Genomic DNA, 17,135 nt, shown 5'->3' with positions numbered 1-17,135 from the left:
TACATTTCTATGCAGTAGAATTCAACAATCATTTCTCTAGATAGAGTACCACTTTCCGTTCATTTTATGTATGATGGATTTACAATTTTTGTCTATTTTAGATTGCAATCTGGATGTTATACTTGGATTTGATGTCTCAGATACAGTACCGGGGCAAAACATATTCAGTGTACAAACAGTGCTGGAGTCAACAGTTGAAGATATTCTGAACAGGATTAGTCAAATACAGAAAATTAGCTGCACCCCCAACCAGGCACCTACAGTGCGTGTGGCACTTCTGGCACAGACTTCCTCTGGAGCTGTGGAAGCCTTTGATTTTTCAGAGTATCAGCCGGAGTTGTTTGAAAAGTTCCAGGCCTTGCGAAATGATGGACCATATGTGCTCACTGCAGACACTCTCAAGTCTTACCAGAAAAAATTTCAAACAGCTCCTACTGGAAGTACAAAGGTAAATGTTGATTCCATTTTTGTTTTTGGAAAAGAAAATCCTCAGACTGTGGGCTGCTGTATAATGGAAAAGGAGTGGTTTTTAGTTTATAATTATGAAGTCAAACAGAAAGCTAAACTACTGCAACAGAAGGACAGTGTCAAACAAAAGTGTACTGTATGTGCTTTAAAAAGGTTCTTTCAAATATTTCATTATTGATTCTTTGCAATAATATTTCCCGTCTGCCTCAAATTCAAAACAGAGGAAATCCAGATTAGAATGACTATATCATAATCTTTTGCTGCATCAAAATACTATTCTACAGACCCCCAAAATGAAATGCTGTGTGATTATATCAGCATATGTGTGCATCCTGCAGGAATAGTGAAAGTGAAATGAATATCTAGGCTACACCGTTGCGCATGGCCTGTGACTTTGAGGAATCACGCCTGCTGGGCCTGGCCAGCTGAACTGACCAGCTGGAATTACAAAGGGGAGGGATGTATGAAAGCATACACAGCATTATAATTTTGCAGCAAGTGTATTTAAAGGGCTGGGCTTAGTTGGATGAGGAATATGGGTTGCCTTGCAGGAAAAGTAATTGTGTCAACAGTGTGTAAGTGTTAATTGCCTACCTCTAAAAGTCTTCGGCCTCAGGCAGTTCCTGAATATCAACCCAGTATCTGGCTGATCTTATGGAGAGGTTTTTCACTGAGGAGCATTTCACAACTGATATTTATTAACATCAAGCTCTTCTTCCCCAGGTGGTGATCCACCTGACTGACGGTATTGATGGTGCCAAGGGACCACTGGCAGCTGCATCGGCTGATCTAAAGAAAGAAGGTGTGTTTTGTGAGCCTTTGTTTTCATGCTGACATACAGATTTCCTCTCGCTGGGATCTCTGAAACTACGAACATATATTCACACTGAACGTTTCCTTCAGATGAATGAGTACAGAACGATCATGAAGCAGGCTTAGTATTCACAGTCATTAACACAGTATCACTGTTTAGCTTTTTATCCCTTCACCGTGAAATATCAAGGCCACAGTCTTCCTTATGACCACATTCATAAACATTGACTGAAGGAAGTAGGTTTTCTTTCTTCTGCAGTTGTTTTATCACCAAGATATCCACAAGATATTTCCCCGGTCTCACAGTTAAGACACTCCTGACAGTTTAAAACACCACTTATGCATTTCCCACTCATTTCTTATTTAAACCAGCCCTAAACCATTGCAAAATACCTTCTTCCTACGTAATGGATGAAATAAGGAAGTTGGGGGGGGGGGGAGGTTGTTGGTTTACTTGTTTTTTGGCAAGGAAATGCTCTTGTTGCTGAACTAAGTTTTCAAGTCAGGATGTTCTGCAATAAGAAATAGGCTCATACAGTTGAAAGAAAGAAAAGAAAGAAAGAAAGAAAGAAAGAAAGAAAGAAAGAAAGAAAGAAAGAAAGAAAGAAAGAAAGAAAGAAAGAAAGAAAGAAAGAAAGAAAGAAAGAAAGAAAGAAGGAGGGAGGGAGGGAGGGAGGGAGGGAGGGAGGGGGAGAGTCAAATGGTTTACAAAACAATGAAATGTTGCTATAAAGAAGAGTGGTATCCCTGATACCGTCAAATGTTCAGTTTATAAAGACTTCCAAGACCATTTCTATGGTTGAGTGGGATAGGAAACTTCCTGAAGATAATGACAATTTATTAGCAAGAACAATGAACTCCTAAACTGCTTTACATTTTAGGAATATTTGAGATTGCACTTGTAATTTCGTGCAAATCCAAGCAGAACAAACCTTGAGATTAAAACACCTGAATCAAAATTTAATATTGGCTTCCATCATCAACATATTAATGGCGCCATATTTGTCTATGACTTCATTCAAAGGCCTAATACAGGTTAAAGATGAAGATATGCATTTTAATGTGAGCTTACCTAAACTTTAGTACCCTTGAACATAGAAATATTCTGCAAACATATTTACAGTGGGCCCATAGTGGAATGAATATAGCAAGAATGATACCCTGCTAGGGTGATCCTAGGTGGGGGCGAGGGAACAAAAAGACAGAGTGCAGGTGGTTAGGGAGAGATTTGCACATTTCAAAATTTACAAGTTGGATGGAATTCTAAGTTGGATGGAATTCTAATTTGCTTTAACTTTTAAGAAGCTCTGGGTAGAAAAGTAGGGACTCCCTCAGCTATGCTTCCTGGAATAAGCATATGGCCACAAAGTGTTACATGGTCAGCTCAGGAAGCGTTGAGTAAAAGTCTTTACTTTTCAAAGAGCTTGATGTTGGAAGTGCACAAGTCTTTTTTAAAAGTAGTAGAACACTTTCCACAATCTACTAATTCTTACAGGCTAATCTGAATTTTATGATGTGTTTCTTCAGCAAAAACAGTGTATATTCTTCAGTATAACAATGTTTAAATAAGAGTATATTAGGAAAAGATGTGCAAACACACACACAAATATAGCAGTGGAGAAAATACTTGCCAAAATACATATATTAGACCAAGTTGCTTTAAAAAGCATGCATTAAGAGAATAATTTTCTCTTTTTTCTCTTCTTTCCATCTGTGTAGATGTGTTTGTCTTTTTATAAATTTTAATTATGTATTTATTGTTTTAACTTGATGTAAACCACCCAGAGTCCCCCATTGCGGGGAAATGGGCAGGGATAAGTCTATGTATAAATAAAAAATAAATAAATAAATAAATAATATGGACTGTTTTTAAAAGGTGGCCTGCTAGAGATCAGAGTAAAACAAATTTAAGACTGAGGAAATGAAGGGAAAAAAGAGAAACCAAACAGAACCAGGTTATCTAATCCTGTCTCATAAATAATATGGAATCCTGCAGGACAAACATTATCCTTTCGGGATTGTGAACAATTGTTTAAGATGGATTTTTTCCCCCTGTTCTCTAGGTGTCAAGGCTCTTATTCTTGTTGGGTTGGAGCGAGTAGCTAATTTTGAGGAAGCGATGAAGCTGGAATTTGGGCGTGGCTTTACTTATAATAGGCCTCTCCAAGTGAATCAGCTGGATTTAGATTTTGAACTGGCAGAGCAACTGGTAAATAACTAAAATCTATAATTTCTTCTTAATGACATTAAAAAAAATTTTTTAGATTGATGTTGGCCTCACAGAGTAAACCAGATAGGACTCACAACCTGATGAGCTAATTCTACTTTATTGTAAAGCTACATTGACAGAATCCTGCAAGCATGAAAGTACAATTCTCCCCCAACCCGTCTCCTTTACAGCCCGAGAAACTAGGAAGGGTCTCTTTTGAGCCTCTTGCCCTGCCCACTATCCAGCTGTGGGCTATGCTGTCTCTTATCTGACTGTTCCCTTGGGAGCGTCTCTTGACCCTGTCTCCCAAGGTCTTTCCTGCATACACCTTCCAGCATGAAAAACATTCACCTGATGTGGAGTGGAGCTGTGGCAGGAGGAGGTGCTCACACACATATACACACACACACACACACAATCCCTCTATCATTCTCTGTCTCGTGTGCTCTCTCATTTGCTGGTGTGTTCTCCCTCTATTCCTCCTTTTTCTTCTACCTGTCTCCCTCATGCTGCCCTTCATTCTCTCACTTTCTGGCCCATTCTCTTGATCTCTCTCCCTTGCTTGAAGTCATTCTTGCCCTGTCTAAGAACAGCTGATGGGGAGCTAATGATACGTGCAGGTTAGTGAACTATCTGATTCTCCTTCCACTACAATCAACCCCCCCCCCCCCCCAAGTACTGGCATTCTAGCTCAGCCTCTCCATCGCTCCTGCTGCTAGAACATGAATCAAAAATGACAGCACCAATTACTTTGCAAAAGGGAACAAATGGGGAGGATTTGCATTCCTTTAAGTTCAAGTATATAGCCTATAAATAACAAACTTTCCAACAGGCTCAATTAACAAATGAGAAGAGAAAGTGTAGTTTTGTGCATTCTCCTTCTCTTTGGAAGATTACTCCCCACAAGGTAACTGCCAGGATTAGAAAGTTTGGGGGTATGTACTACAGCCAAAGGAGACAGGTTCTGACCACCATTTTACCATGATAGCCAGTCAAATTCCAGAGGTATCAGAAGTTGGGAGATACCACTGTAGCACTGAATCAGACAAATACAAAGTTGGTTGGCCTTAGCTATGGGATAACATGGAGATTGTGTCATGGCATGTCCTGAAAGAACTGCTGGTGTGGTGCAGTTATGGGTTTTGTGGAGGAGCCCTTAATTTGCTCACATATTTATTTTTCACCATCCTTCAGCCCACTTCAGCATTGTTGCTTGTGAGAAATGTGTTTGTTTTTTAACATATGATCAATTACTATATTAATAACGTTTCTCCTCCTCCTTCTTGCTTCCAGTCCTTTTTTCATTCTCCAAACTATTCTCTCAGTTACAGCCCCGTATACCACAAATGTGCTTGTGAGCAATAACAAGTGTGTGTATGTATGCATTTTATTAATCTGTTTTTCAGTTAACTAGTGGTCTTTTTTATTCAGGACAACATTGCAGAAAGGTCGTGTTGTGGAGTCCCATGCAAATGTTCTGGACAACGGGGAGACAGAGGACTACCAGGCACAGTTGGGCCAAAGGTGAGGTGTTTTAGCATGGGTTCTGCAGTTTGCAATAAGGCACTTATGGAAATGAGGTGGATCTCTTCAAAGGAGAAATGCACAAAGATGCCCAAGGTTTTGAACAGTGGTGGTTCTCTGGAGCCCAGCTTTTGTTGTATAGTGATCTCTATATTGTACTCATCATGTCTTATCTGGAAAGAAGCTATTTATTCATTCATTCGTTCGTTCATTCATTCATTCATTCATTCATTCATTCATTCAATTTATATAGCTGCCCATCTCAGACCAGTGACTCTGAGATTTTCATCTATGATGTCCATCTTATGAATTTAAATTTCCATTGTTTAAATTGATGTGAACTTCATTTCAGTACCTTGTTTAACAGAGGCTTTTGGCTCAAAAATTTGGAGCTGCTAGAGTTAGTTTTGATGCTCAGTGTCACATTTTGCCTGTGCTTGGCAGTGCTTGATGATAGATTAAAAAAAATAGCATGCACCTCTACAGAAGTCTTTGCTACATAGATGAAACTCTATAAATTTAATGAATTATGTACTGATCTCTGCATTAGAGATAGAGATTGAATTTTAAATGGAAGAGGTAACATGAATGCTATCTGGCTGCAAATTTTTAAAGTTATAAAAGGAGAACACCATTCCTTTTCCTAAAAGGTTATAAAATATATATACAAAATCCCAAGCTTTTTTGAGATCATGCTCAGATATTTATTGCAACGAGTTTCTATATTTTCTTTATAAAAAGACAGAAGAATTTGAATTGAGATTAAAGTTAAAAATATAGGATATTAGAAGACCATCTCAGGTTTATATATAAAAATGTGTCTCTGTGTTTTTAAAGGGAATTCCAGGGGAAAATGGCTACAGAGGCTATCCAGGAGATGAAGGTGGAGTGGTGAGTAAATCTTTCTCATAGCTGAACTTCAGCTTGCAGTAGGAAGGAAACAGGATGAGAAGGTCATCAATATTTTTCCTTTGAAGGGGGTGGGTGGGTGGGTGGAGTAGGAGGAGAAGGAGAGGCAAAGCAGGAACATGGTGCCACAGTGTTAGTGTTGTAACAGTCTTTTGTTCATGCTGTGGCGGTGTATTAACAACATTTTGCTTTTTTCTTCCATGCTACATATATATTGATGCACAGGCTGCCTTTTCTTACCTGCTATGCACAGTAACAGAAGATCCAAATTTTATCTATAGTTTGCACATGTCATTAAAATTCCATGTGAATGTTCTATCTGGAATCATGTAATGCCAATATAGATACAGAGATACACACACACACATATAGGTCCAGATTAAATGTGCTATTAAGAGAACACGTCTCTGTTTACACATATTCTTAATGAGGACAAATAGCAAGGAGTAGGGTGTCATACAGACACCATGCAACCATCTAATGCTGAAAGGCTATTTAGAGCTAAACAAAGTTCTTATTCTTCTCTGTCATGGGAATCAAGTGGAGATGGTTAAGGAAGCAATAAACCTGGGTTTTTTGTTTTTTTTGTATCTAAAGCACAAGGTACTTCCCTAAAAAGGAAGAGGACAAAGAGGAATAGGTGTGGGTAAAGTCCCCAGCTCCTTCCATCCACTCAATTCAGGCTTCGTGCCATCAAGGACTAGGAAGCCTCTTAGTAGAGACTTCATGAGGAGCACGTTGGGCAGATTGCTATTGGGTAGGTGGGAGGAGGAAGACTAAACCTCCTCCTCAGAGCTGTGTAGCAAAAATACTCTCTCACTGCAATCTGCTTTAAAATAGCTTCAACTGGTGCCCACAGAAGTCTTTTTAAAGCTTATTGCCAGTTGGGAAACATTTTTGAGAGATCTGCTACTGAGGCTGAAATCACACCTTTGCTTCAGACAAGTTTTGAAATGGACTCCATTATTCCAGTATGGGATTTTTATATGTCTCATTGCCATGCTGGAGTCAGAACAGATTTTGAGAGGGCAGGTATGCATGGGTTAGCATGAAGAATGCACAAATGTATATAAAAGAGAACTTGCCTCCACAAAAGAATGTTAGACGCTATGGCCTTGCCCATTGCAAGTCATTGGATCCCAATGGCCCTGGATCAAATATGACCATTGGGCTGAAACTCCTCCCAATCGCCCTTTTCCTTTATGAAACTGTATACTTTTAGATGTCAGGATTGTCTGAATGTATGATGACAGAAATGTGCAGTACTTTAATTGGTGCATAACATCCAATGTAATATTCTTGTTACAGAATCTGACAAACCCACAATCCATCCATCTTCTTTCCTTCCTAGTATTCACTTGTCCATTTTCCTTAACTGCCATCACTCAGAAATCTGTTTATGACTGAGGAGACATCCATGCTGACTCTGGTTCTTCTTTCTTTCTTATCAAAGGGTGACCGTGGACCCCCCGGGATAAACGGAACCCAAGGATTTCAAGGCTGCCCTGGTGAAAGGGGAATGAAGGTAAAGAAAGGGAATCAGGCTCTACAAAGGAAGAACAGAGATGCACTTCTCAGTGGACACCAGCCCAGTTTACTACAATCTAGTTGTAACAGCTGATAGAAAATTAGTATTGTCCAAATACTTTTGCGGGGGGAGAGTAGGTGGGTGAAGGCAAGCTCTGAGAAGAACAGGAGAGCGGGTGAGAAAACAGGGTTTCCAGATGTAAGAAGCAGAACTTACTTACTGAATTTATCTTAGCCAGTCATAGCCTACACAGCTTCCCTCATCTCTCTTATAAAGATGCAGGGAGATTTCAGTGGAATTTCTTTTTTTGTAATAAAATGTATACATCAAATGGCAGTCTTTATAGATAAACTGAGGCTTCCTTGCTCATTGTGAAACAACCTTCTTGCTGTTTTTTGTTTGTTTCTATATTTATTTCGAGGTCATTCCAACTCTTCCTTCAGTTTATAGAAAAACTGAGAGAATTCTGTGATGTTATCTGAATATTATTTGACTACTCCTTTTCCTCAGTAGTTGTAGGTTTTTGAAGAATTGAATGAAGTTTTAATTAAATAAATTATAATTCTTTCTGTTTTGTAGGGCATCCGTGGATTCCCAGGAGAAAAAGTACGTAACCATTCAGATATAACAGAAGAAAAAAGAATATACATTTTCCTGTCCTATACTTTTCTCATTGTCATTTTCATCTATGTATTTTCTTTTTTGGATTACAATAATTAATTACTTTCTTTGGTTCTGCAGGGCGAATTAGGGGAGATTGGGCTTGATGGAATAGATGGAGAAGAGGTAAGTCATCTGAGTTACTTTTGGACTAATAAAGAACAACTTTCTTTCTGATTAGAACTCATTTAAGTAACACGTTTTGATTAATAAATTCAATTAATCTGGTTGCTTTTGCCAGGGAGAGAGAGGCTTTCCAGGTGTTCCTGGGGAGAGGGGAAGCCCTGGTAGACGGGTAAGTTTAATGCTTTTATTATTCCAAAACTTCAAAAAAAGCATAATCCAGAATGGATGCTAGCTCCCAAACAACCAAAGAATGTCCCTCTGGTCCCAGAGCTGCAAGGGGCTTCTGGGAAATCAGCAAAGATCCCACCATTTTTACTTTCTCCAGTAAAGCCCTAACCCAAGGGGCCTGATGTGGAATTATAAGATACAGCCCAGTTCCCTGAATAGGCCATGCATTCAAGAAAGAGAGATGGCTAGTCCCGTGCCCTTTCTGCTGGTATTCTCTTGATAGAAAAGCCAGCCAGGGTAAGCTGAAAGTCACATTAATTATAGCATTCCATTGTTATGGGCAATGGCTCTGATATTATGGAAATAATATCTTTATAGGGTGGCAAAGGAAGCAAAGGAGAAGTAGGAGAACCAGGTGACCATGGACTTCGAGGAGATCCGGTAAATATGTTGAAAGATCCTGAGATGTTTATACTTCAGATTTCAAATTGCAGCAGTTTTCAGATGTTAACTATCAGAATGGGCAGACTTCAGACTTGCAAGAACTACTTTATTTTTATTGAAATCTTGAGGCCTATGAGACAGAAGAGTGCAAAACAAGGGTTCAGGAGAGCAGAACAGAGGGCTTCGAAGCACATGCTGAGCCTAGGAAACTGTTTTCAGAACTAAGCTTGGACCACTCAAAAATCCACTCCTGTTTTCCTCTCAGTGTCTTCCATTTCAGCAGTCTAATGGTCTTTTAGAAAGACCAATCCCTCTAATGGGAAGATGAGCAGGACGAAGCATCTGCAGGCACACCGGATTGATTTCTGAATTTGTATCTGCTCTGGGATGGATACTAGTTGGACAGAATACACCATCATGAGTGAGGATGCATCATCTTGAGTTACAACCTGTGCTGCTTTGCCCTTTCATGTTCATTTTTTAAACTCCCAATTTCTTCTTTTTAATTTATTAAGAGGTTTGTGAATTTTGGTTACTTATCAAAGCTGCCTGGAGAGGTCCATTCTGTAACTCCTGTCATCTAGCAGTTAAACAGGAAAAACCTATCAGAAAAGAGAGGCAGCAATCCCAATTCAGTACCACAATACATGGACTAAAATCTAGATTTTTAAGACATTTTTCTATATAAATTCTTCTGAAAAATAATCTGAATCAACCAGAATTCTCACCCATTCTTAATGACTTATTTTTAGCCATTTCATGCAAATATTAAATTGTGTGCAGGATAGAATACAAACGTCCAGTACCCCAAATTCTACAGTCCACAGGGCAGGCTCAGTGCCACTTTGGGCCATAAAAGATTTAAACCCAACATTACTCTGCTTCCTAAACCCAAACAAGCCAGAATATTATCAAGAGGCCCAGGGAATCATCAGAATTCTCTTTCCCAATGTAAATATGTTAGTAAGCTGAAGCAAGTTATCAAACAAGGTCAAACAAGTCAATTATGTGGACAAGGTCGGTACACCAAAACTTCTGAGTAAGGATTTCTCCTCCTGCAGTCTAGTGTCCTAAATTTGCATCCATGTGTTCAGAAACCTTCCTCTTTTTCTTCTCATTTTGTCAAAGTACAAGTGATATCACTGAAGCCTATAAGTCTTCAACTTTGTGTAGCTTTTGTGCAGGAAACATCTTGGAGTTCAGGCAGAATGAGATTTGGGGAGTCTTGCAGGATCAGCCCAATGTAGCCATCATTGTGCACCTGAATGTACCCAGAGAATTTGGACCAAGATGCTTCACAGATCTGTAGGATGCTTGCTGAAGCATTCCCTACTTCTGTGAGATGCTGAGGAATGAAAATAGTTTGCTTTGCCTTCTTTTAGAACTCAGAAACAATACTTGCTTGGTGCACATAAGAAAAGCCCGTCATGGCAAAATGTCAGAGTTCCTGAATTAGAGACACTGTGGCAACATGCTTCATTTAAATTCACTTCACAGCACCTAAAGTAGAAACATCCTACCCCTCTTTCAAGGAGATTGGGGCAGAATCCATGGATCTCCCTGTGTTACTTTTACAACATTTGGCAAGAAAAGTTAGAGCAACGAACAAGGCCAAGGGTTACTATATGAGCTCTGTGGATGTGTCAGGATTGAAGGCAAACTTGCTCTGAACTATGTCCATCACTCTGACAACTGTGTTATAGTAAACATTTTATAACCTTTGTGTCACTCTGTTTGCTTTTCATTGCTTCGGCTGCTTCTAGGGCACTGCTGGAACTGATAGTACTCAGAAAGGACCAAAAGGCCAAAAGGGAGAACTTGGACCAGCGGTAAAGTATCACTTCTTGAATTTGTAGGAGGGTTAAATAGAGATGCCACCTGGCTTGGGAGGCTGTCCTACAACTTCCAAAATCCAGTCCAGATTGCTCTAGAGAATTTAACCCAATCTAATGACTGGACTAATTGCCTCAAGACTAGTAAAGTAAAGCTACATGTGTCTATAAACATTTTGGTTTCCCCATAATAGAAATGGGAGGGATGAGGAATGAAAGTTAATCAATTGAAAATGAAATCAATCACTAGGTCAGACCTACTCAGAAAACAACATCATATAACCACTCAGGAAGAGAGACCATCAATAAAGAGGTAGACCATTATGGGTAAAATATAAAACTCATAATTTCTCCATTTCAACACTTTCCATCCAATAAAACACTCTGTTTGATATACAGTAACTAATGGTGGCATGATCGCTAAGATCTCTCTAATTTGAGAGCAAACTTAACCAGTTTCTGGAACCCAGTATAAATCCCACCTCCTTTCCTCATTATAATGCTTATGAAAAAAGAAAGATATTTGGCACCAGAGCTTTATTGAGGCCCAGACTTGGAATGGAGTCAGTTCAGAATCTTACATAGCCATAATTTACAGAGAAAAAAAAGAATAGAATTTTTAAAAAAATAATACATTTAACTAAAATGTTCTTTATTGTTCTGTTGTGACTGCTACTTGTCTCTTATTTAGTGATAAACAATTCCAGTGTTCTCTGTTTTCTGTTCTTACAGGGAGAATCTGGAAGAGATGGACCACGAGGTGACGCAGGAGGAATTGGAAGAGATGTGCGTATAATTCTCCCTGTTATTTGATTTGCTAATAACTAATAATTTCCAGGGTAATAAGAGACCTTTACAAGTCCCAGTCAAACATATATATTAATGTATTTAATTGAAATGTTTAAATACTGTGCTTAATCAAATTTGGTTCCTGGATGGTTTAGAATAACATAGGAACAATTTAGGTCATGGCAATAAGTTGAGGCAGTATCCCATGATTGCATGAGATTATGTGCTGCGATTCACACTTCAAATTTTAAAAGCGAATGTATTTGTTTAATTATTCATATTTTGATATTTACTGAACCAAATGGAGAAATTGAGGTGCGTAGTGGGGAGGAGAGGAATATGGCCAATGAGGAAAGGAAAGTCAATAAAGACTGATTATTGTGTTGCAGTTTTGTCAATAGTGTTGCATTACTCCAGAGAAGCTTGTGTAGCATCCCTTGATTAAGTTGCTGGATGTGAAATATTGACTGATTTATTGGTTTTTAATTTGAGGTGATGTGAATTACATGCTGCAAAATTTTAATCTGGAGAGACAACTAAGAAAGATGACATGGTGGCATTAATAGTTTTGTCCCTGTGATAAAAGAGCAAAAGAGCTCCTATTCTCACAGGGAATAATGTCAGATGAAGACTGGAAGATATATATCTTGATTCCAGGACGGACCAGGGGAAGAAGAGAATGAGGATGCTGGTCAGGAAAGAACTACGAGCAGTTGCTACAAAATTATGTTTAAGGAATAAAGATAACCAAGGCAGGAAGATTCTCTCACTGCCCTGCATCATGTTGAGAAACAGAGCTAGAACTGGGTCAGGATGCGCACAACATTTCTATCACAAACTATACTGACTTTGAAATGGAAACAAAACATGTGTTTTGAGTGTTTGTTTCAAGGTCAACATCGCAAAATGTTCTTTTTTGGTGTTCTGACTGTTCTGAACACAGAAGTTGGGCTGTTGTATGTGACTTATGATTGGGTTACTTTTTTCAGACTTTTTCAGCCTAGTCCGTACAACAACTGGGACCAGTCATGTCCCTGCTGTGGTTGATTTAGATTGCATGGGATGTTACGCCAGTGAAGCGGTGAGGCAAACATAGCAGTTAAGCATATGCAAACCTCCTCTGTACTGCTGTAGTTACCAGGAGCTGATTTTGACTCAAGGGCATCTTTATCATTACCTTTATGAGGCAGAAGAAGATTGCTTGAATGTCTGCCAGCCTGCCTAGGAAATTATTGCTGCTTTGTGTGTGCATGCGTGTTTCTGATTGTTATGGGAAGTTACAGTTAATGAGAGTAGGCGGGTAGCCTGTAAATATGCTTTGCTTTGTTTCATTTGAAAAGTTCTATATATGCCACTGGCGTTGAGATTGTTTAACTGCAAAATCTACTAATACAGCATTGGTTTGATTGCTCTGTTGAGTTTTAGTATGCACGTATATATACATCTTCTTGTGTCTTATTAATATTGAGCTTCATGTTATATTTAAAAATACAAAGATTCTGTATTGGGTTAAGGATGATGGAATTTGTTGAGCTTTGGAATGTGAGTGCATTCTGGACATACCTTTCTGTCATTTTACTAGTACAATTAAAAAGAACCAGCAGCCCATTTTTTGTAATCAGGAGTCACTCCTATGTCCAAATAAAAACCTCTGACAAGACTAAGTCAGTTGCTGTGCTTGCCCCTGACAGGGGAAAAAACATGCCAGTTCTCTTGCTTGAACTTGCTGAATAGAAGATCAGTGTCTACAAAGATAAAATAAAATAAAAATAAACCTGAGTAAGAATGTCAAAATCTTAAGAAAACCTCATAGAGGAGAAATTTATGAAAAAAAAATTAAACAGATTTGTTAGGTTTTTTTTAATCCTGAGCAACCTAGAGCGTTTATTTAAATAATTAAAAAGACCCATATTTGTTCTCCCTGTTAAGAAAGGCAAGGGCTTTTGGATAATAGATTCTAATCTAAACAGATTTTTCAGTGGGTAATAATATAATCATAGTCTCATTTTCTACCTATGGGAATTTATTTTAATATTTTCAAAATGTTTTAAAAATTATCCTCCTGGACAGCTTTTCTGTAATTTGGTTTTGAGATAGGAATCAGTATGAACTACCATCACAACTAATCTGAATGAAAAACAAAGGATCAGGAACGTGTACTAAATCCCCATGTTTCCCATGTTTCTATATGGCTAAAATACTCAAAATGTTTCAAGTTGCCTTCTGATGGAATCGTCTAGCCATTTTTGTTCCATTAGAACAGAGCTAAATCAGAACAATGTAAATGAATTTTTGAGCAAGGCCGTTCTGTTCCAAGCTTGAACAAAACATATTTTCTATTTTGTACATACCTCTAGGGCCAAATCTTATTCATTCCCTTTCTTACACCTTGAAGCCTGAGGCCTTTACTTCCTACAGCATTTGGTTGTAGACAGGTACACAGTTTCAGTTTGTGTATCCACAAGGAAAAAAACCCCCCAAAGAATAATAAACTGTAGGCAATTACCAAAATAGAAAAATATTTTTTCTAGTAATATCTTTGTATAACATTAATGGCTATGGTATATTTGTTTCAAGGGAGGACTTGGCAGAAGAGGACAACCAGGGATCAAAGTAAGCCTTTATTAGGTTTTTACATGATGTATGTTTGTGTTATATAAATATTCTGTATGTGTCTTATAAATATTGTGTATACATATGGGTAGGGGAAGGGAGGGTAGCCAAAACTAAGTGATGTCCTTACTTGGAAATGTTGGAAAAATGAAAAATATAGAATATTATTGTTGAAATTCTCAGTTGTTAAATAACTTTGTATTTGGGAGAATTTGTTGAGAATATACTTACTCAGTCCACCAGGATGCTTCAGATAGACAACCATTTTAGAATCCTTTTTGGAACAAATCATATATATTTTTCATGTACAAACACTCATGCACAGCATGGATATATTTCACAAACATCTGTTTGAAAAAAAAATGCTTATGAAATAGTTATAAATAAGAACTTCAGTCTAGAAGGCAACTTAGTTATAATTCTTTTACTTTTACAAAAAAAGGCTCTTTTTTACTTATTATATCTTTATTCTACCTTTCCTCCAAAAAAACCCATTACAGTACCATAGGCATATAGAACATGGTTCTTGGTGTGCACTATATCCTCACAGCAACTCTGTAAATTAGATTACGATAGAGTGATTGAAATCCTGACTGGTCCGTGTCTGTCCATGTGTTTTATAGACATAAATGTTTAAGGAAGGTGAGACTTTTAATCAAGTATGTGGATAATTCCAGAAGAAAGTAAATTTTAAAACTTAAGAAATGAAAATGGCTGCATTCACATCCACTGACAGAACCTAGCTCCATTTGACCCACGTGTCCAAAGGAAATAAGAAGAATGCAGCTTTTAACTGAAGTCACATGAACACAAGAGAATGCCAGTCTGCCTTAACAAGCAGTAGCTTCCAAGAGCCCTGCAAGAAAGTGGTACAGTAGGATTTCCCTAGCGCTTGTTGCTAACCATTATTTCATTACAGTGATTTATCATAACTTTCCCCAGTCTCCTTTTACAGCTATTTCATGACATACCTTGCCCATTATGAAATTGCATTTCAGGGCAGATCGTGTCTTTTTCCTGGAACTGAACAAAAGCAAACCTGTTTGCTTCTCGGCAGAAGCCAGATCACAAGAGTGACAGTCTGCACCTCGTGTTAATCGCAGTTACCCGTTCATTTCTTCAAACAGCATTTCAAATGTGAAAATTGTCATAAATAAATACACAGATTCTTGAGGACATGTTTGAACAGATAAATATGCTGGCTTGAGGCAAAGAACAGGCAAGCATAATTTGAGCTCTGTGGTTTGTATCTGTTGCATGAGGAGCAAGAGGGCTGTAGACTGCCAAAATCTCTCCAGGTTCCATGTAGGCTGACTAATCCTTGGTTTCATTACATTGTCCATTCAATTATTTTAATATATTTTAGGGAAATAAAGGTGCCCTTGGCCCACCAGGATTTGATGGAGAACAAGGAATTAAAGGTCCCCAGGTGAGTTTTTGCAGCTCATTTTTCAAAGATAGAAAATATGAGACAAATGACATAATGGAGGTATGTCAGGTGGAGGAGGAGGGAGGTTGTGTTAATCTGTGGCAACAAAAACAACAACAAGCTCAATAGCAGTTTATTAAGTTACTAACTAGTTTATTGTTACCTGTTTAATTGAAAAAAGCTTTTGTAGATTACAGCTGTTTCAAAGCCATCAAGTATTATTTTGAGTTGTCATATAATATAGTTTACGATTGTATTAATTTATGGCCAGAGTCCCCCAAAACAGTGCCCAAGAAGAAGCAGGCTACAGAAGGAGATTATAGATAATATTGTTTAACTCTTTATATAAATAAAATGAAACAGAACAGAACAGAACAGAACAGAACAGAACAGAACAGAACAGAACAGAACAGAATAGAATAGAATAGAATAGAATAGAATAGAATAGAATAGAATAGAATAGAATAGAATAGAAAGTCAAGGTAAAAAAGATACAGAGAAGTTCAGCACTGTAGAGTCAGAAACCAGGAAGCCAAAAGCCCATGAAATGCTGGCCCTCAAATACATACAAAAGATTAAAAGCTGTCAGTTCTTAACAGCAACAACTGCTGATAACTACGGATTTCTCTGTGTGTGTGTGCATATATGTATAATTGCCATCTGAAGTTGTTATGAGTGTTATTGTCTTCCACAGCATCATAGATTCATAGAATTGAATTAGAGTGCATTAGAGGTCATATAGTCCAACCCTCTGCTCAGTGCATTTCATAATTCTAAAAATGTTAATTAATAATGTTAAGAATGCAGTAGAATTGCTAAACCATACGTGAAGCACTGTAGAAATAATGGGTGTTGTCTTTTATATCACTGCATGTTCCAGTGGCATCACATCTGACTGATGTAAATGTCTATGTGCACACTAAATGGAGGTCTACGTAAGGCTCTGAGTATTACATTATGTTCCCTTCTATGTGATGCAGTTGTCTGAGGTTTTTTGATAGAGGGAAAAAGTAAATTCATTCATTTCTGTTCGTTCAGTGATAACATAGTAATGTGGCTTTGGGAGATGATCTCACATCTTAGTTCATAATAAACTTGTATTTCAAGAATGTACAATTTTATACCAAAACTTTTCTGCCTCAACTAATTATTTTTGCTTATTTGTACAGGGACCATCTGGCAAAACTGGAACTCCTGGCCTTCAAGGAGAGCCCGGCCTCCCTGGTCAGAGGGTAAAATTCGGTTTTTTTATCTTCGAGGATGTTCTTAAAAAACAAATTGTAAACACTCTTAGATGGGGAAAACTCAGTGATTATGGTCTATTTCTAGTCTTCACCAGAAGTGTCACTGAGGAGCGGTCTAACATTAGACAGCTGTGGGGACTGGGAGTGGAAGAGAATTTTATTATGGATCCTGTTGGCAGTCAATTTCTTTTCACCCTGGCAGGAAAGAAATCTAGATAAGTGTTTCTCTTCTCATTAACAAAAGCTGCAGAGTCATATCATAATCCTGGTAGGCACATGGGGTGGTCATGTGACCACTCCAGGAAGCACAACAAAGAGCAGTTTCTGCACAGGCCTTTATGGCTGTTGGGCGCCTTTTCTGGTAAAACAGAAGATAAAC

General features: G+C 38.1%; 1 protein-coding gene across 15 annotated transcripts in view; it reads left to right on the top strand.

Moving 5' to 3' along the window:
• COL6A3 (collagen type VI alpha 3 chain) overlaps window positions 1-17,135 on the top strand; it is a 96,941-nt gene that overhangs the window by 47,315 nt on the left and 32,491 nt on the right. For all 15 annotated transcript variants that reach the window (XM_025171717.2, XM_025171715.2, XM_025171732.2 and 12 more), the window contains 15 exons: window positions 102-448; window positions 1,192-1,270; window positions 3,345-3,490; window positions 4,922-5,014; window positions 5,852-5,905; window positions 7,377-7,448; window positions 8,031-8,057; window positions 8,193-8,237; window positions 8,353-8,406; window positions 8,784-8,846; window positions 10,613-10,678; window positions 11,414-11,467; window positions 14,048-14,083; window positions 15,450-15,512; window positions 16,682-16,744. In XM_025171717.2, the coding sequence (XP_025027485.1) occupies window positions 102-448; window positions 1,192-1,270; window positions 3,345-3,490; window positions 4,922-5,014; window positions 5,852-5,905; window positions 7,377-7,448; window positions 8,031-8,057; window positions 8,193-8,237; window positions 8,353-8,406; window positions 8,784-8,846; window positions 10,613-10,678; window positions 11,414-11,467; window positions 14,048-14,083; window positions 15,450-15,512; window positions 16,682-16,744 (1,262 nt within the window). The remainder of the gene's footprint in view (window positions 1-101; window positions 449-1,191; window positions 1,271-3,344; window positions 3,491-4,921; window positions 5,015-5,851; window positions 5,906-7,376; window positions 7,449-8,030; window positions 8,058-8,192; window positions 8,238-8,352; window positions 8,407-8,783; window positions 8,847-10,612; window positions 10,679-11,413; window positions 11,468-14,047; window positions 14,084-15,449; window positions 15,513-16,681; window positions 16,745-17,135) is intronic.

Source organism: Python bivittatus, unplaced genomic scaffold (genome assembly GCF_059951505.1).
Source record: "Python bivittatus isolate LINGU-HERP-01145 unplaced genomic scaffold, Pbiv_v1 ctg000020_np1212, whole genome shotgun sequence".
In the NCBI taxonomy this organism is placed as follows: Eukaryota; Metazoa; Chordata; class Lepidosauria; order Squamata; family Pythonidae; genus Python; species Python bivittatus.
This window is presented reverse-complemented; position numbering and strand designations above follow the sequence as displayed.